The sequence below is a fragment of the Oncorhynchus tshawytscha genome, linkage group LG14 (assembly GCF_018296145.1).
Source record: "Oncorhynchus tshawytscha isolate Ot180627B linkage group LG14, Otsh_v2.0, whole genome shotgun sequence".
Taxonomy (NCBI): domain Eukaryota; kingdom Metazoa; phylum Chordata; class Actinopteri; order Salmoniformes; family Salmonidae; genus Oncorhynchus; species Oncorhynchus tshawytscha.
Genome location: NC_056442.1, coordinates 463,233 through 490,362, shown reverse-complemented (window position 1 = coordinate 490,362; position 27,130 = coordinate 463,233). Strand labels below are relative to the sequence as shown.

The 27,130-nt window shown below is 47.0% G+C and overlaps 1 protein-coding gene across 1 annotated transcript in view; it reads left to right on the top strand.

The window, feature by feature from the left end:
* Positions 1–24,133, top strand: part of LOC112230583 (adhesion G-protein coupled receptor G7-like) — a 31,143-nt gene extending 7,010 nt beyond the window's left edge. The window contains exons 10-15 of the mRNA XM_042296630.1: positions 20,888–21,000; positions 21,192–21,523; positions 21,774–21,855; positions 22,346–22,504; positions 22,789–22,948; positions 23,208–24,133. Of these exons, the coding sequence (XP_042152564.1) occupies positions 20,888–21,000; positions 21,192–21,523; positions 21,774–21,855; positions 22,346–22,504; positions 22,789–22,948; positions 23,208–23,396 (1,035 nt within the window). The 3' untranslated portion in view covers positions 23,397–24,133. The remainder of the gene's footprint in view (positions 1–20,887; positions 21,001–21,191; positions 21,524–21,773; positions 21,856–22,345; positions 22,505–22,788; positions 22,949–23,207) is intronic.
* The last annotated feature ends 2,997 nt before the right edge of the window (positions 24,134–27,130 follow it).

Genomic DNA, 27,130 nt, shown 5'->3' with positions numbered 1-27,130 from the left:
GATTGTCAGGTGTCTTCGTTCTGGGTAGCGCCTTGGATTGTCTGGTGTCTTCGTTCTGGGTAGCGCCTTGGATTGTCTGGTGTCTTCGTTCTGGGTAGCGCCTTGGATTGTCTGGTGTCTTCGTTCTGGGTAGTGCCTTGGATTGTCTGGTGTCTTCGTTCTGGGTAGCGCCTTGGATTGTCTGGTGTCTTCGTTCTGGGTAGCGCCTTGGATTGTCTGGAGGCTCCTGCACATCCGCAGTGTGTGCTTGGTCCATAATAGTTTCTGCTATAGCAGCACCTTCATCCACACGTTCCCTTCTTTCAGCCTGGGGTCTCTGTACCGTCCCACCGTCCTCTACAGTTCCCTGTGTGTCTCTCCCAGGATCTCTCTGTGCCTGTTCTCTCTACTGCCCCACCGTTCTCTACAGTTCCCTGTGTGTCACTCCCAGGATCTCTCTGTGCCTGTTCTCTCTACTGTCCCACCGTCCTCTACAGTTCCCTGTGTGTCTCTCCCAGGATCTCTCTGTGCCTGTTCTCTCTACTGCCCCACCGTTCTCTACAGTTCCCTGTGTGTCACTCCCAGGATCTCTCTGTGCCTGTTCTCTCTACTGCCCCACCGTTCTCTACAGTTCCCTGTGTGTCACTCCCAGGATCTCTCTGTGCCTGTTCTCTCTACTGCCCCACCGTCCTCTACAGTTCCCTGTGTGTCTCTCCCAGGATCTCTCTGTGCCTGTTCTCTCTACTGCCCCACCGTCCTCTACAGTTCCCTGTGTGTCTCTCCCAGGAGCTCTCTGTGCCTGTTCTCTCTACTGCCCCACCGTCCTCTACAGTTCCCTGTGTGTCTCTCCCAGGATCTCTCTGTGCCTGTTCTCTCTACTGCCCCACCGTCCTCTACAGTTCCCTGTGTGTCTCTCCCAGGATCTCTCTGTGCCTGTTCTCTCTACTGCCCCACCGTCCTCTACAGTTCCCTGTGTGTCTCTCCCAGGATCTCTCTGTGCCTGTTCTCTCTACTGCCCCACCGTCCTCTACAGTTCCCTGTGTGTCTCTCCCAGGATCTCTCTGTGCCTGTTCTCTCTACTGCCCCACCGTCCTCTACAGTTCCCTGTGTGTCTCTCCCAGGATCTCTCTGTGCCTGTTCTCTCTACTGCCCCACCGTCCTCTACAGTTCCCTGTGTGTCTCTCCCAGGATCTCTGTGCCTGTTCTCTCTACTGCCCCACCGTCCTCTACAGTTCCCTGTGTGTCACTCTCAGGATCTCTCTGTGCCTGTTCTCTCTACTGCCCCACCGTCCTCTACAGTTCCCTGTGTGTCTCTCCCAGGATCTCTGTGCCTGTTCTCTCTACTGCCCCACCGTCCTCTACAGTTCCCTGTGTGTCTCTCCCAGGATCTCTCTGTGCCTGTTCTCTCTACTGCCCCACCGTCCTCTACAGTTCCCTGTGTGACTCTCAGGATCTCTCTGTGCCTGTTCTCTCTACTGCCCCACCGTCCTCTACAGTTCCCTGTGTGACTCTCAGGATCTCTCTGTGCCTGTTCTCTCTACTGCCCCACCGTCCTCTACAGTTCCATGTGTGACTCTCAGGATCTCTCTGTGCCTGTTCTCTCTACTGCCCCACCGTCCTCTACAGTTCCCTGTGTGACTCTCAGGATCTCTGTGCCTGTTCTCTCTACTGCCCCACCGTCCTCTACAGTTCCCTGTGTGACTCTCAGGATCTCTGTGCCTGTTCTCTCTACTGCCCCACCGTCCTCTACAGTTCCCTGTGTGACTCTCAGGATCTCTCTGTGCCTGTTCTCTCTACTGCCCCACCGTCCTCTACAGTTCCCTGTGTGTCACACTCAGGATCTCTCTGTGCCTGTTCTCTCTACTGCCCCACCGTCCTCTACAGTTCCCTGTGTGACTCTCAGGATCTCTCTGTGCCTGTTCTCTCTACTGCCCCACCGTCCTCTACAGTTCCCTGTGTGTCACTCTCAGGATCTCTGTGCCTGTTCTCTCTACTGCCCCACCGTCCTCTACAGTTCCCTGTGTGTCTCTCCCAGGATCTCTCTGTGCCTGTTCTCTCTACTGCCCCACCGTCCTCTACAGTTCCCTGTGTGTCACTCTCAGGATCTCTCTGTGCCTGTTCTCTCTACTGCCCCACCGTCCTCTACAGTTCCCTGTGTGTCTCTCCCAGGATCTCTCTGTGCCTGTTCTCTCTACTGCCCCACCGTCCTCTACAGTTCCCTGTGTGTCACTCTCAGGATCTCTGTGTGTGTTCTCTCTACTGCCCCACTGTCCTCTACAGTTCCCTGTGTGTCTCTCCCAGGATCTCTCTGTGCCTGTTCTCTCTACTGCCCCACCGTCCTCTACAGTTCCCTGTGTGTCACTCCCAGGATCTCTCTGTGCCTGTTCTCTCTACTGCCCCACCGTCCTCTACAGTTCCCTGTGTGTCACTCCCAGGATCTCTCTGTGCCTGTTCTCTCTACTGCCCCACCGTCCTCTACAGTTCCCTGTGTGTCTCTCCAGGATCTCTCTGTGCCTGTTCTCTCTACTGCCCCACCGTCCTCTACAGTTCCCTGTGTGTCTCTCCCAGGATCTCTCTGTGCCTGTTCTCTCTACTGCCCCACCGTCCTCTACAGTTCCCTGTGTGTCACTCTCAGGATCTCTCTGTGCCTGTTCTCTCTACTGCCCCACCGTCCTCTACAGTTCCCTGTGTGTCACACTCAGGATCTCTGTGCCTGTTCTCTCTACTGCCCCACCATCCTCTACAGTTCCCTGTGTGACTCTCAGGATCTCTCTGTGCCTGTTCTCTCTACTGCCCCACCGTCCTCTACAGTTCCCTGTGTGTCTCTCCCAGGATCTCTGTGCCTGTTCTCTCTACTGCCCCACCGTCCTCTACAGTTCCCTGTGTGTCACTCTCAGGATCTCTCTGTGCCTGTTCTCTCTACTGCCCCACCGTCCTCTACAGTTCCCTGTGTGTCTCTCCCAGGATCTCTCTGTGCCTGTTCTCTCTACTGCCCCACCGTCCTCTACAGTTCCCTGTGTGTCACTCTCAGGATCTCTCTGTGCCTGTTCTCTCTACTGCCCCACCGTCCTCTACAGTTCCCTGTGTGTCTCTCTCAGGATCTCTGTGCCTGTTCTCTCTACTGCCCCACCGTCCTCTACAGTTCCCTGTGTGTCACTCTCAGGATCTCTCTGTGCCTGTTCTCTCTACTGCCCCACCGTCCTCTACAGTTCCCTGTGTGTCACTCTCAGGATCTCTCTGTGCCTGTTCTCTCTACTGCCCCACCGTTCTCTACAGTTCCCTGTGTGTCACTCTCAGGATCTCTCTGTGCCTGTTCTCTCTACTGCCCCACCGTCCTCTACAGTTCCCTGTGTGTCTCTCCCAGGATCTCTCTGTACCTGTTCTCTCTACTGCCCCACCGTCCTCTACAGTTCCCTGTGTGTCACTCTCAGGATCTCTCTGTGCCTGTTCTCTCTACTGCCCCACCGTCCTCTACAGTTCCCTGTGTGTCACTCTCAGGATCTCTCTGTGCCTGTTCTCTCTACTGCCCCACCGTCCTCTACAGTTCCCTGTGTGTCACTCTCAGGATCTCTCTGTGCCTGTTCTCTCTACTGCCCCACCGTTCTACAGTTCCCTGTGTGTCACTCTCAGGATCTCTCTGTGCCTGTTCTCTCTACTGCCCCACCGTCCTCTACAGTTCCCTGTGTGTCACTCTCAGGATCTCTCTGTGCCTGTTCTCTCTACTGCCCCACCGTCCTCTACAGTTCCCTGTGTGTCACTCCTCAGGATCTCTCTGTGCCTGTTCTCTCTACTGCCCCACCGTCCTCTACAGTTCCCTGTGTGTCACTCTCAGGATCTCTCTGTGCCTGTTCTCTCTACTGCCCCACCGTCCTCTACAGTTCCCTGTGTGTCACTCTCAGGATCTCTCTGTGCCTGTTCTCTCTACTGCCCCACCGTCCTCTACAGTTCCCTGTGTGTCACTCTCCAGGATCTCTCTGTGCCTGTTCTCTCTACTGCCCCACCGTCCTCTACAGTTCCCTGTGTGTCACTCTCAGGATCTCTCTGTGCCTGTTCTCTCTACTGCCCCACCGTCCTCTACAGTTCCCTGTGTGTCACTCCCAGGATCTCTGTGCCTGTTCTCTCTACTGCCCCACCGTCCTCTACAGTTCCCTGTGTGTCTCTCCCAGGATCTCTGTGCCTGTTCTCTCCACTGCCCCACCCGTCCTCTACAGTTCCCTGTGTGTCTCTCTCAGGATCTCTGTGCCTGTTCTCTCTACTGCCCCACCGTCCTCTACAGTTCCCTGTGTGTCTCTCCCAGGATCTCTGTGCCTGTTCTCTCCACTGCCCCACTCCTCTACAGTTCCCTGTGTGTCTCTCTCAGGATCTCTGTGCCTGTTCTCTCTACTGCCCCACCGTCCTCTACAGTTCCCTGTGTGTCTCTCTCAGGATCTCTGTGCCTGTTCTCTCTACTGCCCCACCGTCCTCTACAGTTCCCTGTGTGTCACTCTCAGGATCTCTGTGCCTGTTCTCTCTACTGCCCCACCGTCCTCTACAGTTCCCTGTGTGTCTCTCTCAGGATCTCTGTGCCTGTTCTCTCTACTGCCCCACCGTCCTCTACAGTTCCCTGTGTGTCTCTCTCAGGATCTCTGTGCCTGTTCTCTCTACTGCCCCACCGTCCTCTACAGTTCCCTGTGTGTCACTCTCAGGATCTCTGTGCCTGTTCTCTCTACTGCCCCACCGTCCTCTACAGTTCCCTGTGTGACTCTCAGGATCTCTGTGCCTGTTCTCTCTACTGCCCCACCGTCCTCTACAGTTCCCTGTGTGTCTCTCTCAGGATCTCTGTGCCTGTTCTCTCTACTGCCCCACCGTCCTCTACAGTTCCCTGTGTGTCTCTCTCAGGATCTCTCTGTGCCTGTTCTCTCTACTGCCCCACCGTCCTCTACAGTTCCCTGTGTGTCACTCTCAGGATCTCTGTGCCTGTTCTCTCTACTGCCCCACCGTCTCTACAGTTCCCTGTGTGTCACTCTCAGGATCTCTGTGCCTGTTCTCTCTACTGCCCCACCGTCCTCTACAGTTCCCTGTGTGTCACTCTCAGGATCTCTGTGCCTGTTCTCTCTACTGCCCCACCGTCCTCTACAGTTCCCTGTGTGTCACTCTCAGGATCTCTCTGTGCCTGTTCTCTCTACTGCCCCACCGTCCTCTACAGTTCCCTGTGTGTCACTCTCAGGATCTCTCTGTGCCTGTTCTCTCTACTGCCCCACCGTCCTCTACAGTTCCCTGTGTGTCACTCTCAGGATCTCTCTGTGCCTGTTCTCTCTATTGCCCCACCGTCCTCTACAGTTCCCTGTGTGTCACTCTCAGGATCTCTCTGTGCCTGTTCTCTCTACTGCCCCACCGTCCTCTACAGTTCCCTGTGTGTCACTCTCAGGATCTCTGTGCCTGTTCTCTCTACTGCCCCACCGTCCTCTACAGTTCCCTGTGTGTCACTCTCAGGATCTCTCTGTGCCTGTTCTCTCTACTGCCCCACCGTCCTCTACAGTTCCCTGTGTGTCACTCTCAGGATCTCTCTGTGCCTGTTCTCTCTACTGCCCCACCGTCCTCTACAGTTCCCTGTGTGTCACTCTCAGGATCTCTCTGTGCCTGTTCTCTCTACTGCCCCACCGTCCTCTACAGTTCCCTGTGTGTCACTCTCAGGATCTCTCTGTGCCTGTTCTCTCTACTGCCCACCGTCCTCTACAGTTCCCTGTGTGTCACTCCCAGGATCTCTGTGCCTGTTCTCTCTACTGCCCCACCGTCCTCTACAGTTCCCTGTGTGTCTCTCCCAGGATCTCTGTGCCTGTTCTCTCCACTGCCCCACCGTCCTCTACAGTTCCCTGTGTGTCTCTCTCAGGATCTCTGTGCCTGTTCTCTCTACTGCCCCACCGTCCTCTACAGTTCCCTGTGTGTCTCTCCCAGGATCTCTGTGCCTGTTCTCTCCACTGCCCCACCGTCCTCTACAGTTCCCTGTGTGTCTCTCTCAGGATCTCTGTGCCTGTTCTCTCTACTGCCCCACCGTCCTCTACAGTTCCCTGTGTGTCTCTCTCAGGATCTCTGTGCCTGTTCTCTCTACTGCCCCACCGTCCTCTACAGTTCCCTGTGTGTCACTCTCAGGATCTCTCTGTGCCTGTTCTCTCTACTGCCCCACCGTCCTCTACAGTTCCCTGTGTGTCTCTCTCAGGATCTCTGTGCCTGTTCTCTCTACTGCCCCACCGTCCTCTACAGTTCCCTGTGTGTCTCTCTCAGGATCTCTGTGCCTGTTCTCTCTACTGCCCCACCGTCCTCTACAGTTCCCTGTGTGACTCTCAGGATCTCTGTGCCTGTTCTCTCTAGGTCCTCTACAGTTCCCTGTGTGACTCTCTCAGGATCTCTGTGCCTGTTCTCTCTACTGCCCCACCGTCCTCTACAGTTCCCTGTGTGTCTCTCTCAGGATCTCTGTGCCTGTTCTCTCTACTGCCCCACCGTCCTCTACAGTTCCCTGTGTGACTCTCAGGATCTCTCTGTGCCTGTTCTCTCTACTGCCCCACCGTCCTCTACAGTTCCCTGTGTGTCACTCTCAGGATCTCTGTGCCTGTTCTCTCTACTGCCCCACCGTCCTCTACAGTTCCCTGTGTGTCACTCTCAGGATCTCTGTGCCTGTTCTCTCTACTGCCCCACCGTCCTCTACAGTTCCCTGTGTGTCACTCTCAGGATCTCTGTGCCTGTTCTCTCTACTGCCCCACCGTCCTCTACAGTTCCCTGTGTGTCACTCTCAGGATCTCTGTGCCTGTTCTCTCTACTGCCCCACCGTCCTCTACAGTTCCCTGTGTGTCACTCTCAGGATCTCTCTGTGCCTGTTCTCTCTACTGCCCCACCGTCCTCTACAGTTCCCTGTGTGTCACTCTCAGGATCTCTCTGTGCCTGTTCTCTCTACTGCCCCACCGTCCTCTACAGTTCCCTGTGTGTCACTCTCCAGGATCTCTCTGTGCCTGTTCTCTCTACTGCCCCACCGTCCTCTACAGTTCCCTGTGTGTCACTCTCAGGATCTCTCTGTGCCTGTTCTCTCTACTGCCCCACCGTCCTCTACAGTTCCCTGTGTGTCTCTCCCAGGATCTCTGTGCCTGTTCTCTCTACTGCCCCACCGTCCTCTACAGTTCCCTGTGTGTCTCTCCCAGGATCTCTGTGCCTGTTCTCTCCACTGCCCCACCGTCCTCTACAGTTCCCTGTGTGTCTCTCTCAGGATCTCTGTGCCTGTTCTCTCTACTGCCCCATCGTCCTCTACAGTTCCCTGTGTGTCTCTCCCAGGATCTCTGTGCCTGTTCTCTCCACTGCCCCACCGTCCTCTACAGTTCCCTGTGTGTCTCTCTCAGGATCTCTGTGCCTGTTCTCTCTACTGCCCCACCGTTCTCTACAGTTCCCTGTGTGTCTCTCCCAGGATTTCTGTGCCTGTTCTCTCCACTGCCCCACCGTCCTCTACAGTTCCCTGTGTGTCTCTCTCAGGATCTCTGTGCCTGTTCTCTCCACTGCCCCACCGTCCTCTACAGTTCCCTGTGTGTCTCTCTCAGGATCTCTGTGCCTGTTCTCTCCACTGCCCCACCGTCCTCTACAGTTCCCTGTGTGTCACTCTCAGGATCTCTCTGTGCCTGTTCTCTCTACTGCCCCACCGTCCTCTACAGTTCCCTGTGTGTCACTCTCAGGATCTCTCTGTGCCTGTTCTCTCTACTGCCCCACCGTTCTCTACAGTTCCCTGTGTGTCACTCTCAGGATCTCTCTGTACCTGTTCTCTCTACTGCCCCACCGTCCTCTACAGTTCCCTGTGTGTCACACTCAGGATCTCTCTGTGCCTGTTCTCTCTACTGCCCCACCGTCCTCTACAGTTCCCTGTGTGTCACTCTCAGGATCTCTCTGTGCCTGTTCTCTCTACTGCCCCACCGTCCTCTACAGTTCCCTGTGTGTCACTCTCAGGATCTCTGTGCCTGTTCTCTCTACTGCCCCACCGTTCTCTACAGTTCCCTGTGTCACTCTCAGGATCTCTGTGCCTGTTCTCTCTACTGCCCCACCGTCCTCTACAGTTCCCTGTGTGTCACTCTCAGGATCTCTGTGCCTGTTCTCTCTACTGCCCCACCGTCCTCTACAGTTCCCTGTGTCACTCTCAGGATCTCTGTGCCTGTTCTCTCTACTGCCCCACCGTCCTCTACAGTTCCCTGTGTGTCACTCTCAGGATCTCTCTGTGCCTGTTCTCTCTACTGCCCCACCGTCCTCTACAGTTCCCTGTGTGTCACTCTCAGGATCTCTCTGTGCCTGTTCTCTCTACTGCCCCACCGTCCTCTACAGTTCCCTGTGTGTCACTCTCAGGATCTCTGTGCCTGTTCTCTCTACTGCCCCACCATTCTCTACAGTTCCCTGTGTCACTCTCAGGATCTCTGTGCCTGTTCTCTCTACTGCCCCACCGTCCTCTACAGTTCCCTGTGTGTCACTCCCAGGATCTCTCTGTGCCTGTTCTCTCTACTGCCCCACCGTCCTCTACAGTTCCCTGTGTGTCTGTCTCAGGATCTCTGTGCCTGTTCTCTCTACTGCCCCACCGTCCTCTACAGTTCCCTGTGTGTCTCTCTCAGGATCTCTGTGCCTGTTCTCTCTACTGCCCCACCGTCCTCTACAGTTCCCTGTGTGTCACTCTCAGGATCTCTCTGTGCCTGTTCTCTCTACTGCCCCACCGTTCTCTACAGTTCCCTGTGTGTCTCTCTCAGGATCTCTGTGCCTGTTCTCTCTACTGCCCCACCGTCCTCTACAGTTCCCTGTGTGTCTCTCTCAGGATCTCTGTGCCTGTTCTCTCTACTGCCCCACCGTCCTCTACAGTTCCCTGTGTGACTCTCAGGATCTCTGTGCCTGTTCTCTCTACTGCCCCACCGTCCTCTACAGTTCCCTGTGTGACTCTCAGGATCTCTGTGCCTGTTCTCTCTACTGCCCCACTGCACCGTCCTCTACAGTTCCCTGTGTGTCTCTCTCAGGATCTCTGTGCCTGTTCTCTCTACTGCCCCACCGTCCTCTACAGTTCCCTGTGTGACTCTCAGGATCTCTCTGTGCCTGTTCTCTCTACTGCCCCACCGTCCTCTACAGTTCCCTGTGTGTCACTCTCAGGATCTCTGTGCCTGTTCTCTCTGCCCCACCGTCCTCTACAGTTCCCTGTGTGTCTCTCTCTCTGTGCCTGTTCTCTCTACTGCCCCACCGTCCTCTACAGTTCCCTGTGTGTCACTCTCAGGATCTCTGTGCCTGTTCTCTCTACTGCCCCACCGTCCTCTACAGTTCCCTGTGTGTCACTCTCAGGATCTCTGTGCCTGTTCTCTCTACTGCCCCACCGTCCTCTACAGTTCCCTGTGTGTCACTCTCAGGATCTCTGTGCCTGTTCTCTCTACTGCCCCACCGTCCTCTACAGTTCCCTGTGTGTCACTCTCAGGATCTCTGTGCCTGTTCTCTCTACTGCCCCACCGTCCTCTACAGTTCCCTGTGTGTCACTCTCAGGATCTCTGTACCTGTTCTCTCTACTGCCCCACCGTCCTCTACAGTTCCCTGTGTGTCTCTCTCAGGATCTCTGTGCCTGTTCTCTCTACTGCCCCACCGTCCTCTACAGTTCCCTGTGTGTCTCTCTCAGGATCTCTCTGTACCTGTTCTCTCCACTGCCCCACCGTCCTCTACAGTTCCCTGTGTGTCACTCTCAGGATCTCTGTGCCTGTTCTCTCTACTGCCCCACCGTCCTCTACAGTTCCCTGTGTGTCACTCTCAGGATCTCTCTGTGCCTGTTCTCTCTACTGCCCCACCGTCCTCTACAGTTCCCTGTGTGTCACTCTCAGGATCTCTCTGTGCCTGTTCTCTCTACTGCCCCACCGTCCTCTACAGTTCCCTGTGTGTCACTCTCAGGATCTCTGTGCCTGTTCTCTCTACTGCCCCACCGTCCTCTACAGTTCCCTGTGTGTCACTCTCAGGATCTCTGTGCCTGTTCTCTCTACTGCCCCACCGTCCTCTACAGTTCCCTGTGTGTCACTCTCAGGATCTCTGTGCCTGTTCTCTCTACTGCCCCACCGTCCTCTACAGTTCCCTGTGTGTCTCTCTCAGGATCTCTGTCCCTGTTCTCTCTACTGCCCCACCGTCCTCTACAGTTCCCTGTGTGTCTCTCCCAGGATCTCTGTGTGCCTGTTCTCTCTCGATTGTTGTGCTGTTTTCCGTGGAATGCATTTGGTTAATGTGACGCCGCCACATTATGTCTGGGCTCACTTGAACCTGGTAAGTTCTGGGTCCCGTTTGTGTGTGTACGGTCCCTCTTGTCCATTTCCTCCCCCTTCTGTAATCTCGCACCATCACTTCCTGTACTGTTTGGAGATGGCGTTCCCGGCTGACATGAATCTTGAAAACTCATCACTTACAAAAGCTTGCACTTTGTCGCTTGCCAGCTGCAGAGCCGATCCGAAGCGAGTAAAAGTTGTTCTGAGACACTATAGTCTGAGCTGAGCTGGAGGAGTCAGTGCCAAACACCTCTGTTCATTTGGAATTGACATCAACTATAACCAGAAACGTGCTTTTCAAAGGGGCCGGCGTCCACATGAATTCTCTGCAATGGGCTATTCCCATAAGTGGACTGGGACAGGAGCAGGCATGTGAAAGGTTTCCACATATCCGCTACAGTTCTTTGCCATGTTTCTATCTGTTGATCCAGCCTGAGCCACCAGAAGTGGCTCCTCGCGAGCAGCTTCATTTTGACAATTACAACATGCCTTTCATGTAGTTGCTGTAAAAGCTGTTTGTATTTCTGGGGTATGATGACTCTCAATCCCCACATCAAACATCGAAGGTTACATATGAAACCACGGTTATGTGAGCTATATGGTTCACTCCAATATATTGGTGTCACTCTGTGGCAGAGGGACACATCCGAGGTGAGGATTTACAGATTTACTCCCGTGTACACCTGTCACGGATGGGGTCCGCCCCTATGTATAGACCCCATGGCCGCGACACACGTTCTCTACATACTTTTTGAGGAGCCTCTAGCACCGTAGAGAATTGTAGTGATCTATATAGCTCACATACGTAACCTTTGTTGTGTAGGGCACAGCATGCCCGGAGGGAGGCCCAGACTCCCCCTCACTGCCGGGGGGTTGTAAGCAGTCAGGATAAAAGGGATGTTCACATGCCTGTCTGACAGAACCTTCAGGAGGAATGAAGGGTTGTGGCGGAGAGATATACTACTCCCACCGGGGTCTATACATATGAACAGGTTTCTCACATACAGTGGGGCAAAAAAGTATTTAGTCAGCCACCAATTGTGCAAGTTCTCCCCCTTAAAAAGATGAGAGAGGCCTGTAATTTTCATCATAGGTACACTTCAACTATGACAGACAAAATGAGGAAAAAAAATCCAGAAAATCACATTGTAGGATTTTTAATGAATTTATTTGCAAAGTATGGTGGAAAATAAGTATTTGGTCAATAACAAACAAGCAAGATTTCTGGCTCTCACAGACCTGTAACTTCTTCTTTAAGAGGCTCCTCTGTCCTCCACTCGTTACCTGTATTAATGGCACCTGTTTCAACTTGTTATCAGTATTATGGCTGTCTTTGCTACAGATAAGACTCTATATTTGATTTATTCAGGGTGATTGAAGATGTTCATGAAGAGGTTAAGAGGTTAAGAGTCTTCTATGATTGAGAATTGTGTAGGAAAATTGCTTTCACTTCAGATGTGCAAAAATGTATGATGCATTTAACTTATGGAATGATTATTACCCATATATAACCTTACTGTTTTTAGTTTGGTTTATGAATTTTTAAGTTTGGTTTATAGTCAATGATTGATTTATGTTTTGTCTGTTTGCTGCGAGGGATACAATAGCATCAATGAAGACATTGTTTCAGACTTTTATCCAAACACGTTCGATTTACTGTTAAGCCATTGTTTACATACTGTGAATAGACTACTGTCAGGTCTCAGACACAGTTGATAACAGAGTAGCCTTTGCTATCAGCCGTTTATTGGCAGTGATAATGACTTCTTTCTCTCATAAAGCACAGTAGAAAAACTTTCTACCCTGATGCAGACACAATGAAACTGGAACAGCATGGATCATCTTTATAGCATGCTTATAGCAACTGACACCATGTGTCCTTGTTAATGTGGTTTACTGAGTTAATTATCTTTTATAAAGTCTCTTTATCACAGGGGGATCTCTGCACATCCTCTGCCATTCCAACCACCATTGACATAACTACCCCAACTACTACTGCCCCTATAACCCCTGACACTCCAACTAGTGCTCCTCCAACTAATGACACTCCAACTACTGATACAATGGGGCAAAAAAGTATTTAGTCAGCCACCAATTGTGCAAGTTCTCCCACTTAAAATGATGAGAGGCCTGTATTTTTCATCATAGGTACACTTCAACTGTGACAGACAAAATGAAGAAAAAAAAATCCAGAAAATCACATTGTAGGATTTTTAATGAATTTATTTGCAAATTATGGTGGAAAATAAGTATTTGGTCACCTACAAACAAGCAAGATTTCTGGCTCTCACAGATCTGTAACTTCTTCTTTATGACGCTCCTCTATCCTCCACTCGTTACCTGTATTAATGGCACCTGTTTGAACTCAGTATAAAAGACACCTGTCCACAACCTCAAACAGTCACACTCCAAACTCCACTATGGCCAAGACCAAAGAGCTGTCAAAGGACACCAGAAACAAAATTGTAGACCTGCACCAGGCTGGGAAGACTGAATCTGCAATAGGTAAGTAGCTTGGTTTGAAGAAATCAACTGTGGGAGCAATTATTAGGAAATGGAAGACATACCAGACCACTGATAATCTCCCTCGATCTGGGGCTCCACGCAAGATCTCACCCCGTGGGGTCAAAATGATCACAAGAACGGTGAGCAAAAATCCCAGAACCACACGGGGGGACCTAGTGAATGACCTGCAGAGAGCTGGGACCAAAGTAACAAAGCCTACCATCAGTAACACACTACGCCACCAGGGACTCAAATCCTGCAGTGCCAGACGTGTCCCCGTGCTTAAGCCAGTACATGTCCAGGCCCGTCTGAAGTTTGCTAGAGAGCATTTGGATGATCCAGAAGAAGATTGGGAGAATGTCATATGAAACCAAAATATAACTTTTTGGTAAAAACTCAACTCGTCGTGTTTGGAGGACAAAGAATGCTGAGTTGCATCCAAAGAACACCATACCTACTGTGAAGCATGGGGGTGGAAACATCATGCTTTGGGGCTGTTTTTCTGTAAAGGGACCAGGACGACTGATCCGTGTAAAGGAAATAATGAATGGGGCCATGTATCGTGAGATTTTGAGTGAAAACCTCCTTCCATCAGCAAGGGCATTGAAGATGAAACGTGGCTGGGTCTTTCAGCATGACGATGATCCCAAACACACTGCCCGGGCAACGAAGGCGTGGCTTCGTAAGAAATTTCAAGGTCCTGGAGTGGCCTAGCCAGGCTCCAGATCTCAACCCCATAGAAAACATCACTGCTCTAGAGGAGATCTGCATGGAGGAATGGGCCAAAATACCAGCAACAGTGTGTGAAAACCTTGTGAAGACTTACAGAAAACGTTTGACCTCTGTCATTGCCAACAAAGGGTATATAACAAAGTATTGAGATAAACTTTTGTTATTGACCAAATACTTATTTTTCACCATAATTTGCAAATAAATTCATTAAAAATCCTACAATGTGATTTTCTGGATTTTTTTTTTTCATTTTGTCTGACATAGTTGAAGTGTACCTATGATGAAAATTACAGGCCTCTCTCATCTTTTTAAGTAGGAGAACTTGCACAATTGGTGGCTGACTAAATAGTTTTTTGCCCCACTGTAGGTGTTCCTTTTGTCCAGGTGGGAAAGGGCAGTGTGGAGTGCGAATGAGATTGTGTCATCTGTGGATCTGTTGGGGCGGTATGCAAATTAGAGTGGGTCTAGGGTTTCCAGCATGATGGTGTTGATGTGAGCCATCACCAGCCTTTCAAAGCACTTCATGGCCACCGACGTGAGTGCTACGATAGTAGAGAGACACATCCGAGGTGAGGATTTACAAATTTACCCCCGTGAACAACTGTGTCACGGCTGGGGTCCGCCCCTATATATAGATCCCATGGCTGCGACACACATTCTCGTTCATTTTCTCGGGGGACGTCCGTATGGTTTGAGGTAAAAACTTTATGAAGTTCACTTGGTAAGTCACTGGTTTTCACACTGCTGTCCACCGACATGTCCTATTATTTTCCAGGAGCTGATTGAGAGGCTGGAGTACTGCTGAAAGGTTTGGGAGGAATCTTCTGTCGTAATTGATCTGTCCAGTGAAAGATCTCACTTCAGTCACATTTTGCGGCCGTGGTGCCTGTACCACTGCATTGATTTTTGTCCTGTGTTTTGGGCAATCCATTGCAGTCAATTTCATGTCGACAGAAGACAATCTTGTCTTTGAGGAACTTACACTTCTGTATGTTTGCCTGCAGTCCGTACTCTTTGTCTTCTCTGGACCTCTTCCAGGTTAGCCAGTTGCTCTTTGTCTGTGCGTCCTGTTACGATACACTGTGTTCATGGGATTCCTTGCAAACTCTGGCCAATAGTTTGTTGCCAAATGGTTGGGCCGATGCATTGCCAAAAACCAGGCGGTTATACCTTTTGTGTGTGTTTATTGTCAGGTACTGTTTGAACTTCCCTTCAACCGGTAGCTGCAGATAAGCCTTCACAGTTAACACACCCATCTTTCTTCACAATAGGAACTATGGGTGTGGCCCATTTGCTTCTGCCCACTTTCGTCAGGATTCCTGTATCCTGCAAGCGTTCCATTTCCGCTTCCACCTTTGGTCTCAGGGAGTATGGAACAGATCTGGCTTTGCAGAATTTTGTGTTGCATCATCTCCCAGTACGAGTTTGGCTGTGAAGCCTTTTACTGTTGCCATCTGATCCCTGAAAACGGTCGCATATTTCTTCAGAAAGTGTTCCAGTGTTTGGTCTGTGCCCTTCCTTTTAGGCTGGGATGTGTGGAGCATTTTCAAGTCACACCAGTTCAGCTTTAGTTTAGACAGCCGTTCCCTGCGAACAAATAAGGGGTCAGTTCCAGGCTCCACATACACCTGTAACTGCTGTGTTTGCTTCCCATAATTCACTCTTTCTTGTAACCATTGGGCTTAATGACTCTCCTGAGTAGGTCTTCAGCAACATATTTGTTTTCTTCAGCTTGATATCCTTGAAGTGTTCATTGTAGCCAATTGTGGAAATTATAGACACTGCAGATCCTGTGTCCAGCTCCATTTTGAGTGATGTGCCTTCGATTTCTGGTGTCACCGATATTGCACTACTGCTGGGAGAAATCACTGTCTTTAACTCCATTGTACCAATGAATTGTTCAACTGAATCACTGCCACTGTTCTCTGCTAGTGCATTCACAGGCCTTTTCACTTTCTCAGTTTTCCTGTTGTGACTGTAATTTGCTCTGCATGCTCTTTGAATGTCCTCTTTCTATTGCATTTGTGACACATTTTGTCTTTGAAATGGCAGTCCTCTGCTCTGACCATCCCAGTTGCATTTTTAGGCCACACGGGGGTGCTGTCGACTGTATGAGAACTTGTGCAGGCAAGTTTATGAGAGGAGGTCAGTCTTTATGCAACTCAATTGCATCTTTGGTCGCGGTTTCCATAGCTACAGCAATTTCAACAGCCTTTGCAAAAGTGTGAGCAAACGTTTCTGAATGTGTTTCAGTCCATGTTTCAGTCCATAAACAAATCTTTCCCTTAATGTGGAATTTAGGTTCTCTCCAAACTGGCAATTCTCAGACAGTTTCTTCAACTCTGCTACCCTCCCCTCATTCTGGTGTCAGTTCTGGAAATGAAAATGTTCTGCGATCAGGAGTGGTTTAGGTGATTTTGCAATATCTCCACAATCTCTGTGAATGTTTTGTTGGAGGGCTTCAGAGAGGCAGTCAGATCTCTTAGCAAACTGTACGTTTTGGGGCCAATCAAACTCAACAGCACTGGTACAATATTGTTTGCAATGAAGTACTGTTCCAGACGTTCAATGTAAGTTGCCTCCTTTTCTTGCGTGTCATCAAACTCGATGCTATATATTCCCTTTACCTCTGGCTCTGCGGGTCTTTGATCTGCAGCCTCATGATCGTCAGCACTCCCCTCGTCATCACTGTTTGCTGGCTGCTGCGCTACATCGTTTAAATGTTCCTCTCTTTCTACGAGCCCCGTCTGCATTCGTGATGCACAATGTAGGTAATCATCCTTGTCGCCATTGTAGTGTCTTAGCTCTTATTACTAATTGACATAATAAGAAAGACTGAATACAAGGAACTGAACTGGAGCTTCACATTTACTAAAGCTAGTTAGTACAAGTATCAATCACATTTTTTTTATAAAGCCCTTTTTACATCAGCCGATGTCACAAAGTGCTGTACAGAAACCCAGCCTAAAACCAAACAGAAGCAAATGCAGATGTAGAAGCACGGTGGCTAGGAAAAAATCCCTAGAAAGGCCAGAAACCTAGGAAGAAACCTAGAGAGGAACCAGGCTCTGAGGGGTGGCCAGTCCTCTTCTGGCTGTGCCGGGTGGAGATATTAACAGTACATGTTAATATCAGGCCAAGATGTTCAAACATTCATAGATGATCAGCATGGTCAAATAATAATAATCACAGTGGTTGTGGAGGGTGCAACAGGTCAGCACCTCAGGAGTAAATGTCAGTTGGCTTTTCATAGCCGATCATTCAGACTTAGTGACAGCAGGTGCAGTAGAGAGAGAGAGAGTCAAAAAGCAGGTCCGGTGACCAAGTCAGGGTTCCATAGCCGCAGGCAGAACAGTTTAAACTGGAGCAGCAGCACGACCAGGTGGACTATGGACAGCAAGGAGTCATCTGGCCAGGTAGTCCTGAGGCATGGTCCTAGGGCTCAAGGCCCCCAAGAGAAGAGAAAGAGAGAATTAGAGGGAGCATATTTCACCGGATAAGACAGGATAAATACTCCAGATATAACAGACTGACCCTAGCCCACGACACATAAACTATTGCAGCATAAATACTGGAGGCTGAGACAGGAGGGGTTGGGAGACACTGTGGCCTCGTCCGACGATACCCCCAGACAGGGCCAAACAGGCAGGATATAACCCCATCCACTTTCCCAAAGCACAGCCCCCACACACCACTAGAGGGATATCTTCAACCACCAACTTACTACCCTGAGACAAGGCTGAGTATAGCCCACAAAGATCTCCACCACGGCACAACCCAAGGGGGGGCACCAACCCAGATCACGTCAGAGACTCAACCCACTCAAGTGATACACCCTCCTAGCATGGAAGAGCACCAGTAAGCCAGTGACTCAGCCCCCGTTAGAGGGTTAGAGTCAGAGAATCCCAGTGGAGAGAGGGGAACCGGCCAGGCAGAGACAGCAAGGGTGGTTTGTCGCTCCAGAGCCTTTCTGTTCACCTTCACACCCCTGGGCCAGACTACACTCAATCATAGGACCTACTGAAGAGATGAGTCTTCAATAAAGACTTAAAGGTTGAGACAGAGTGTGCGTCTCTCACATGGATAGGCACACCATTCCATAAAAATGGAGCTCTATAGGAGAAAGCCCTGCCTCTAGCTGTTTGCTTAGAAATTCTAGGGACAATAAGGAGGCCTGTGTCTTATGACTGTAGCGCACGTGTTGGCATGTACGGCAGAACCAAATAGGAAAGATAGATAGGAGCAAGCCCATGTAAGGCTTAGTAGGTTAGCAGTAAAACCTTGAAATCAGGCCCAGCCTTAACAGGAAGCCAGTGTAGAGAGGCTAGCACTAGTAACATGATCACATTTTTTGGTTCTAGTCAAGATTCTAGCAGCCGTGTTTAGCACTAATTGAAGTTTATTTACAAGTACAACATAGAGCAACACTGCACATGACCAAGGGTGCTCCGTTCTTAAAGGGGACATCAGTAATTAGCAGAACATAACACTTTAATTTTTTGTAGTAATTAAGAGCCAATGTTTACTTTTTTATTTGGGGCTATGGCAGTCAATTGCAAAACATTTTAACAGTGTTTCTGCTTGTCTTCTTTGGTTTTAATGCAGACTGGTACACTAAATCCAGCCGCGCACAGATATGAGCTGTCAAAGGGGTACCAAGAGTTTTAATACTCAGAGGGAGACGGCTGGGTATTTATTCCCTTTGAGTCAGGAACCAAAATGCGTTGTCTGCAGCATTCGGTCATATGATGAGTGGATCAGCTTTTCAATGTCACTTCCCGGCATGTCAACTAAGTCAGGATCACACTCAAACGGATTTCTCTCCAATAAGACATTTTCTCCTCTGAATCTATGGTCACTCATCTGCAGAATGTTAGAATATTTTCGTATTTCTCTTGCATGCTTGCGTTCAGTTTCCCTAATATGACAGTTGCACAGGCAGTGCGACACATTTATTTTAATTTCACAAAAAGTCAGAAAAGTCTGTTTGTTTTTTTGCCCACTATTCAATCCTATGGAATCTGTTTTCATCAGTATAGTCACGCAGCACACTGAACATCCTCTGTGCTGTTTCATGCTCGAAAATTGTAAGACAGAACAATATGTCCTTGTGAATAGCATCCCCGACATGTAGCGAACAAAAGGAAATGAATGGGCATCTTGGCCCTCACAACAAATATCCATTTGGAAAGCTGGGGAGTTTTTTAGTGGTTCAGTCAGTTTCCTATTGATTGCTAGCTATAGCATCAATTCTTAGATTCAGTGTTAGCTGACAAAGGTATTGATGTGAGTTTCTGTGTCTCCCCACACCTTGTTTTCACCATATCGATTGTTGCGGTAATATACCTGAAATAGTGTGTGGTTTCATATCGTAGTGGGCCTAGCCATTCACCATGGGAATAGGTTGACCACATGTCCCGGATTGTGCGGGACAGTCCTCCATTTTGTACCTTTGTCCCGCAACCAAACAATCACATCCCACATTTTATCAACACATTCAAACACCACCACCAATTTAGAAAAAAACCCAGTCTTTGTCCTGTATTTCAGTCAGACATTCCAACCTGTCTCTTGCAGTCCCGTTGCCTGTATACCTGTGTATACCTGTATATCGTAAGGATGTGGTAGCTTACAGCCATGGTGATGTTAAAGACTTTTCTCCAATCAGTGTTGAGATCTGATATTCTGCTCAGCACAAGATGAGACCTAGCCTATCATCAACCAATATTTCTCAAAACCTTTCGGACTAAATTCCAGCAAACTTGGAGAGGACATTTAGGCCTCCTAAACTACTTCAAAAATCTTCTGATGAAGAGCTAGAAAAGTAAGTAAATAGCCATATTAGACTGAAAGAGATAGGCATAGCAGTGGAAAGTAGGGTGCTGAAGGTGCAGCACTCCCTGAAAAATGTGAAAATAATAATAAATATTTTCACAACAATAGTGCATTGGGCCTTTACTAGTCTTGTATTAGTGACTTACAGTCACGTCAAACATTGCAGCCAAAACAACAGCAAAGTAGCTGCATTTGCATTTGTTTAAGCTGTTTTCTAGTGACATTTATTTGGATGAAATTTAGCCTGGCAGAGAAAATGTGCTCACTAGTCAGGACACTGTTACTTAAAGGAGCTAGCCAACAACAACACAGCTAACACAATCACTTCAAACTGAAGCTGGAAAGACTGCAAATTAGCTGCACTTTGTTTTGTTTGACCTTTTACCAATTGACATTTCTTTGTATATATCCATAAAAATGGTGCCAACTGATTCATGATTTCAGCTGGCTGAGAAACGTTGCCTCCCTGTCAAATCTACAATGTAGAAAACAAAAAGAAATGTGAGATAATATCTAGATGCTTTTTATAGTAGAGATCAAGTTTATACATTGACTGGCTGGGCTGATGAGATAGTGGATTGAGATGTCAGATGGGACAGAGTAAATAGGCATTTTAACGTCATAGATTTAGTCGGTGATAACTTGTGGAATAGACACCAGCTGGAATGCAGTCACCAATCAGCATTCAGGATCAGACCCACACATTGTATAAAAAAACGGAATCAATATCTTGGAAGATCACATAATTATTATTTATTATTCTACATAACAGAATCAAATATAATAGCATAATATAATGTTAGTATTGCATTAAAAACACCACCTCGTGAGATTCAGGTGGTTGGTTAGCTGTATATTCGCAAAAAATGATCATGCCACTAGGCAGAATGTGCTTTGATTGAAAAAAAAAATCATGAAGGCTATATAGTTTAACACCATCTGCTCTAACTTGTGCATGAAACAGTAACTCAATAAGATCTAAATGCATATTCTCATGAATCTGATTGAGATTAAACGATTGGCTATCAGACGCAGTTTGGACATTTCACTGGCAAAACATGAAGAATTATCATTCATGATTGACAGGGATGATGCATTGGCCTATTTTGAAGTTAGGTACGGGGTAGGTTGCACTGTCCCATAAATCCTCCTGTTGTCTCGCATTTTTGTATTTTAAATGTGGTCACCTTAACTGGGAATGATTCAAGTGCAGCGGTCAAGTGCGGCCTTTTCCCACGATCTAAGGGCGCTTTCTGGTTTAATGTTATGTTTTAGATTTGAATAATTTTCATTTCGATTTTTAAGGTTATCCACATCATAGTGATTTTAAGAAACAAAGACACTCATTATTTTATATATATATATATGTATTTTTTTTTTTGCAGGATTTTGGATATTCTCCTGCAACCCCATTTTCATATCATGGGCTCGTGACCCCTAGTGTTGGAATCGCTGACCTATGGTTTACCACAGCATATCCAGACAGATGAGAGCGAGGCCTTTATACAGTATGATTGAGACAGAAATTTAGTGTTGAAATATATATTGTTTGTTTTTTCCTACAGTCATTCAGGAGGGATTTTAAATACGCTGAAGTGCTAAACTGGATCACCATATTGGGATGTTCCATGTCCATCATAGGGTTGATTTCAACAATAACATTCCAGATCGTGACCAGGTAAGATCCTACAGGGTTCCAGAACCAATTCAAAATATTTGGTGCATTTCAATAGTGTAAAGAAGCCCTTTGTCTGATCCAACAGGACTTGATAGGTGAAACCATTATAAAACCCACTATTAATGAACCAACACATCCATAACTACACATCTAACTTCCCTAACATAGTGTTGTCTATCACCTGTCCCCAGGAAATCACGCAAAACGAACCCAACGGTCCTCTTAGTGAGCGTCTGCGTGTGTCTCCTGATCTTCACCCTCCTCTTCATGTTGGGAGTGGACAACCCTCATAAACAGCTGGGCAAACCTAAAATACAGGAGGACAACATTCTCCCCCCGTCCGACACACACACAGAGCGGGACAGAGGGCCATGTACTGCAGTGGCAGTCCTGCTGCAGTACTTCCTGTTGGGGACGTTCACCTGGAACACGCTGTACGCCACACATGTCTTCCTGATGATCAGAAACAGCCTGGCCACCAGCCCATCACACTTCACAGCCTATACCGTGGCCATCGGATGGGGTAGGACAGCATGGAGAAACATCAAGTATTTAGTAGTTTCAGAAGCTTTGGCTGACATTAGACCTGGGCCCCTTGAACTAAAACTAATGCTAGGTGATATTTTCAGGTTCTAATAAGCCTGAAATAGAACTTAAAAGCAACTTGTATAGTGATGTTATGTCTTTAGAGGATGTATGTGTGGTATATATATACTCTGTATATGGCTGCATGCAAATCTACCAGGAAATAACGACATCATTCTCTCCTTTAGGACTGCCTGCATTTGTGGTGTCTCTCACCTTAGGAATTAGTTACAGAGTGGATGATCCACTGGGATACAGGCAGGAGGAATTGTGAGTCAATACTGTAGTATACTATTACTGGCCTACTTCTCTGTACTGTATTGTACTATACTATACTATGCTGTACTATATTATACTGCGCTGTTGTGTACTGTGCTGTACTGTTCTATACTATACCTTACTCTACTGTGCTATACTACCAGTATTACACCTGAGTACTGTGCTGTACTGCAATTTACTTCCTCTTCAGTGGTTATTGTATAATAGGTTCAATTTAAATGAAAGTGGGGCAATTGCTTCATAACATGTTATAACTCATGCTGTTAAAGGTTATCCCTCTCAATGTTCGTATGCATGTTTGTAATGCATGCTAATAATTGGCCAACAGCAATATAAAAAGTTCAAACATAAGTTATTAAAATAATGTTCTATTTCATTCAAAGGTTTCTTGTTTACTTTATACCATGTTACTCAAATAACAGGTGTTCTGTTTTGTCTGTCACATTGTCCCACTCTCTAACTCATTCATTTGACCTCTCAGTTGCTGGCTTGCTGCCCTCGATCCAAAGGGGAACTTTGACTTCAAGCTGCCAATGTTTTGGGGTTTCCTGGTCCCTGTGGCATTCATGCTTATCTTCAACACGGTGGTGTTGGTATGTTTTACAGTTACAACATGCAAGACCAACCCACATTTAACCAGGTAACATTAATTGGGGCATTTTGGAGGCACGAAGTACAAAGTTGTAGTCATTAAGATGTCTTGATTTAAATGCTTGTTAATGTTTTATTGTCTTACTTACTTAGCTTGTAATAAATAATATGTATTATTATTCTATAATTATTAATTGTCGTTAGTAAGAAAATCATCAAATGTAGTGATCACCACGCTCTAACCCACTCAGTCAATGGAAGCATACTGTTCTTATACCACAGCATTACAGCAGTCTATTACAGCAATCTAAGTATGTTGGTTATGTTTCCCAGTACAAGACACACATCGATGAAGAAGAAGTTCCTCAGTAGCTTTTCTCTGGCTGTGGTGCTCGGTCTCTCCTGGATCCTGGGCTATCTGTTGCTCATTACACAGAACCAGACCATGTACACCATACTCAACATCTCCTTCTGTGTTCTCACCACCACTCAGGTAGTAAATGTATGCACTCACTACTGTAAGTCACTCTGGATAAGAGTGTCTGCTGAATAAATCAAATGGAATCTATAAATACTAGTGTACTATTGTACCACAGAATCCAGACATTAATGAAAATTAGACACCTAGTAAACATAAATAAATTGAGCTGGTCTTTATGGAAACGCTACCTTTTGTTTTGTCATTTTGTTGGTCCTTGTGTGTTCCTGAAAATCCTTGATAACGTCTTTGTGTTTTTGCTTTCGCTCCACAGGGCTTGCAGATTTTCATTCTGTTCACCGCAAGAACATCAATTGTCAAGAAAATGATGGCAGATGCTTTGAAATCTGTCTCTAGTGTTGAGATCCCACGTCACACCAAGAGATATAGTCTATGGCGAGGCAAGCACAGTGATAACGTAGAATCATACACACAGCTGGACCCTATTCTGTCAACACATTAACTGCCACATCATTTTTTTCCTTCTGAAAAATATGTGTATTTAGCCTTAATATAGGCCATAAATAATTAGTATTTGATTGCTAACATCTCAACCAGCCTGTTCAGTTGCCCAATTATGTTAAACTCATTTTGTATTGGATTTTACATATGCTTTTTAAATCATCTGAAAAATGGTACATTAATTAACGTCATGTCTGCTTCAGTTACTTATAATGGAAGACGGGCCAAGATAAATGATGACGGATACCAAATATGAATACAATATGATATATTTGTGTGTCAATATATGACTATTCAAATATATATACATATTAATGTTTACTGTTTATATGTTCATAATAGCTGTAAAATGACATGTCCTGAAAACACTTGTGAAACAAATTGAAGATAACAGGCAGACTTTAAATACTGATATGAATATGAAAATATATTTATATTTGCACAGACAAAAAAATCCCACAACAATATTTTTCCATTGTCCATAATAGCTAGCTTTGTCTAAATAACATTCCTTTAATGTGCAACTCAACCGCCTGGGAGAGCATATTTTTCAAGAGTTCCTCAAATTAATAAATAACATTAGTAATTTTGTGATACCAAAAATGATGTTTTAGAGGTCAACAACCTTGTACAGTCATGTAATATCCCATTTTATACACAATTAGTACTGACAATGTGTGATTAATCAGGTGCCTCTTAAAGTGTTAATTTCCAACTTGTTACTCACAGATTGTATAAAGCATCTAATTGATTGGCTGCAAGTTCAACCTCTGTCAATATCTCATAGACCTCCATGATTGCCTATAGGAATACACACACCATTTATATATATCAAAAGTGTTATTGCCCAATAATGTTTTGGCAATGCACATGTTTGCAAATTGACATTGTTGGGTCAGTAAACCAAGGCAGACTGGTTCGGGGATGCAGAACCAGGGCAAGCTGGAAGAAAGCAGATCCAAAGGAGTGCTGTGGTGCAGAGGGAGATATGAAAGACTAAGAAAGCAGGGAGGAATGAAAGGCTGAGGAAGAAAGCAGGGAGGTATGAAACACTGAGAAAAATGCAGGCATGTCAGAGGGAGGTATGAAAGGCTGAGGAAGAAAGCAGGCATGTCAGAGGGAGGTATGAAAGGCTGAGGAAGAAAGCAGGGAGGTATGAAACACTGAGGAAGAATGCAGGCATGTCAGAGGGAGGTATGAAAGGCTGAGGAAGAAAGCAGGCATGTCAGAGGGAGGTATGAAAGGCTGAGGAAGAAAGCAGGCATGTCAGAGGGAGGTATGAAACACTGAGGAAGAAAGCAGGCATGTCAGAGGGAGGTATGAAAGGCTGAGGAAGAAAGCAGGCATGTCAGAGGGAGGTATGAAACACTGAGGAAGAAAGCAGGCATGTCAGAGGGAGGTATGAAAGGCTGAGGAAGAAAGCAGGGAGGTATGAAACACTGAGGAAGAATGCAGGCATGTCAGAGGGAGGTATGAAAGGCTGAGGAAGAAAGCAGGCATGTCAGAGGGAGGTATGAAAGGCTGAGGAAGAAAGCAGGCATGTCAGAGGGAGGTATGAAACACTGAGGAAGAAAGCAGGCATGTCAGAGGGAGGTATGAAAAGCTGAGGAAGAAAGCAGGCAAGTCAGAGTCGTAGCCATAATAAAACAGGGCAGCTTGACATGCTGGGGGAGCGTGAGAAAGAAGTCACTCACCTGGAACATGGAAGGGCAGCGGATTAAGTTTCTGCTTTGCTCTATGTCCAATGTTTTTCTTTGACCTCTCTGCCAACCCCCCACACCAACAAACCTTCACACGTGGGGGGTTGGCAGACAGCCCAGACAGCTGCACTTTTACTTGCGTTTAAGAGCAGTTGGAGGCCACGGAAGGAGAGTTGTATGGAATTGAAGCTCGTCTGGAGGTTAGCTAACACAGTGTCCAAGGAGGGGCCAGAAGTATACAGAATGGTGTCGTCTGTGTAGAGGTGGATCAGAGAATCATCAGCAGCAAGAGCAACATCATTGATGTATACAGAAAAGAGAGTCGGCCCGAGAATTGAACCCTGTGGCACACCCATAGAGACTGTCAGAGGTCCAGACAACAGGCCCTCCGATTTGACACACTGAACTCTATCAGAGAAGTAGTTGGTAAACCAGGCGAGGCGATCATTTGAGAAACCAAGGCTGTCGAGTCTGCCAATAAGAATGTTGTGATTGACAGAGTCGAAGGCCTTGGCCAGGTCGATGAATACGGCTGCACAGTAATGTCTCTTATCGATGGCGGTTATGATGTCGTTTAGAACCTTGAGCGTGGCTGAGGTGCACCCATGACCAGCTCTGAAACCAGATTGCATAGCGGAGAAGGTATGGTGGGATTCGAAATGGTCAGTAATCTGTTTGTTAACTTGGCTTTCGAAGACCTTAGAAAGACAGGGTAGGATAGATATAGGTCTGTACCAGTTTGGGTCTAGTCACCCTCTTTGAAGAGGGGGATGACCGCGGCAGCTTTCCAATCTTTGGGAATCTCAGACGATACGAAAGAGAGGACGAACAGGCTAGTAATAGGGGTTGCAACAATTTTCGGCAGATAATTTTAGAAAAAAACATGAGAAGAAGATCAAGAAATACCAGTCCCTCATCCTGCTGAAAACCTCAGAGTCAGCAGAATGGATGGAGAGCCTGAAATCTACCTGGTGAGGTCGGCTGCAAGCGCTTGACAGGCCAATCACTCTGGTGGATTGAGGGGTTAGTTCCAGGATGCTGCTAACCAGCATTCTAGCCTGGTGTTTATAGTGGAGTCAGTAGTTTTTTTAGCCTGGTATTTATAGTGTAGTTTGTAGTATTTAGCCTGGTATTTATAGTGTAGTCTGTAGTTTTTATACTGGTGTTTATAGTGTAGTTTGTAGTTTTTATACTGGTGTTTATAGTGTAGTCTGTAGTTTTTATCCTGGTGTTTATAGTGTAGTCTGTAGTTTTTAGCCTGGTGTTTATAGTGTAGTCTGTAGTTTTTATCCTGGTGTTTATAGTGTAGTCTGTAGTTTTTAGCCTGGTGTTTATAGTGTAGTCTGTAGTTTTTAGCCTGGTGTTTATAGTGTAGTATGTCGTTTTTATCCTGGTGTTTATAGTGTAGTCTGTAGTTTTTTAACCTGGTGTTTATCGTGTAGTCTGCAGTTTTTTTACCTGGTGTTCACTGTGTACATAGTGTATGTGGATGTTGTCTATATACAGTATATATGTATATTTGACTGGTACTGTATGTATATATATTATATATATATACACTAATGTTCAAAAGTTTGGGGTCACTTTGAAATGTCCTTGTTTTTGAAAGAAAATCATTTTTTTGGTCCATTAAAATACATTGTAGACATTATTAATGTTGTAAATGACTATTGTAGCTGGAAACTGCAGATATTTAAAGGAATATCTACATATGCGTACAGAGGCCCATTATCAGCAACCATCACTCCTGAGTTCCAATGGCTAATTGGGTTAGCTAATCTAATCTTTATAATTTTAAAAGGCTAATTGATCATTAGAAAACCCTTTTGCAATTATGTTAGCACAGCTGAAAACTGAAGAAGCAATAAAACGGTCCATTTTTAGACTGCTGAGTATATGGAGCATCAGCATTTGTTGGTTCGATTACAGGCTCAAAATGTCCAGAAACAAAGAACTTTCTTCTGAAAGTCATCAGTCTATTCTTGTTCTGAGAAATTAAGACTATTCCATGGATTATGGCTGATTATGGCTGTCT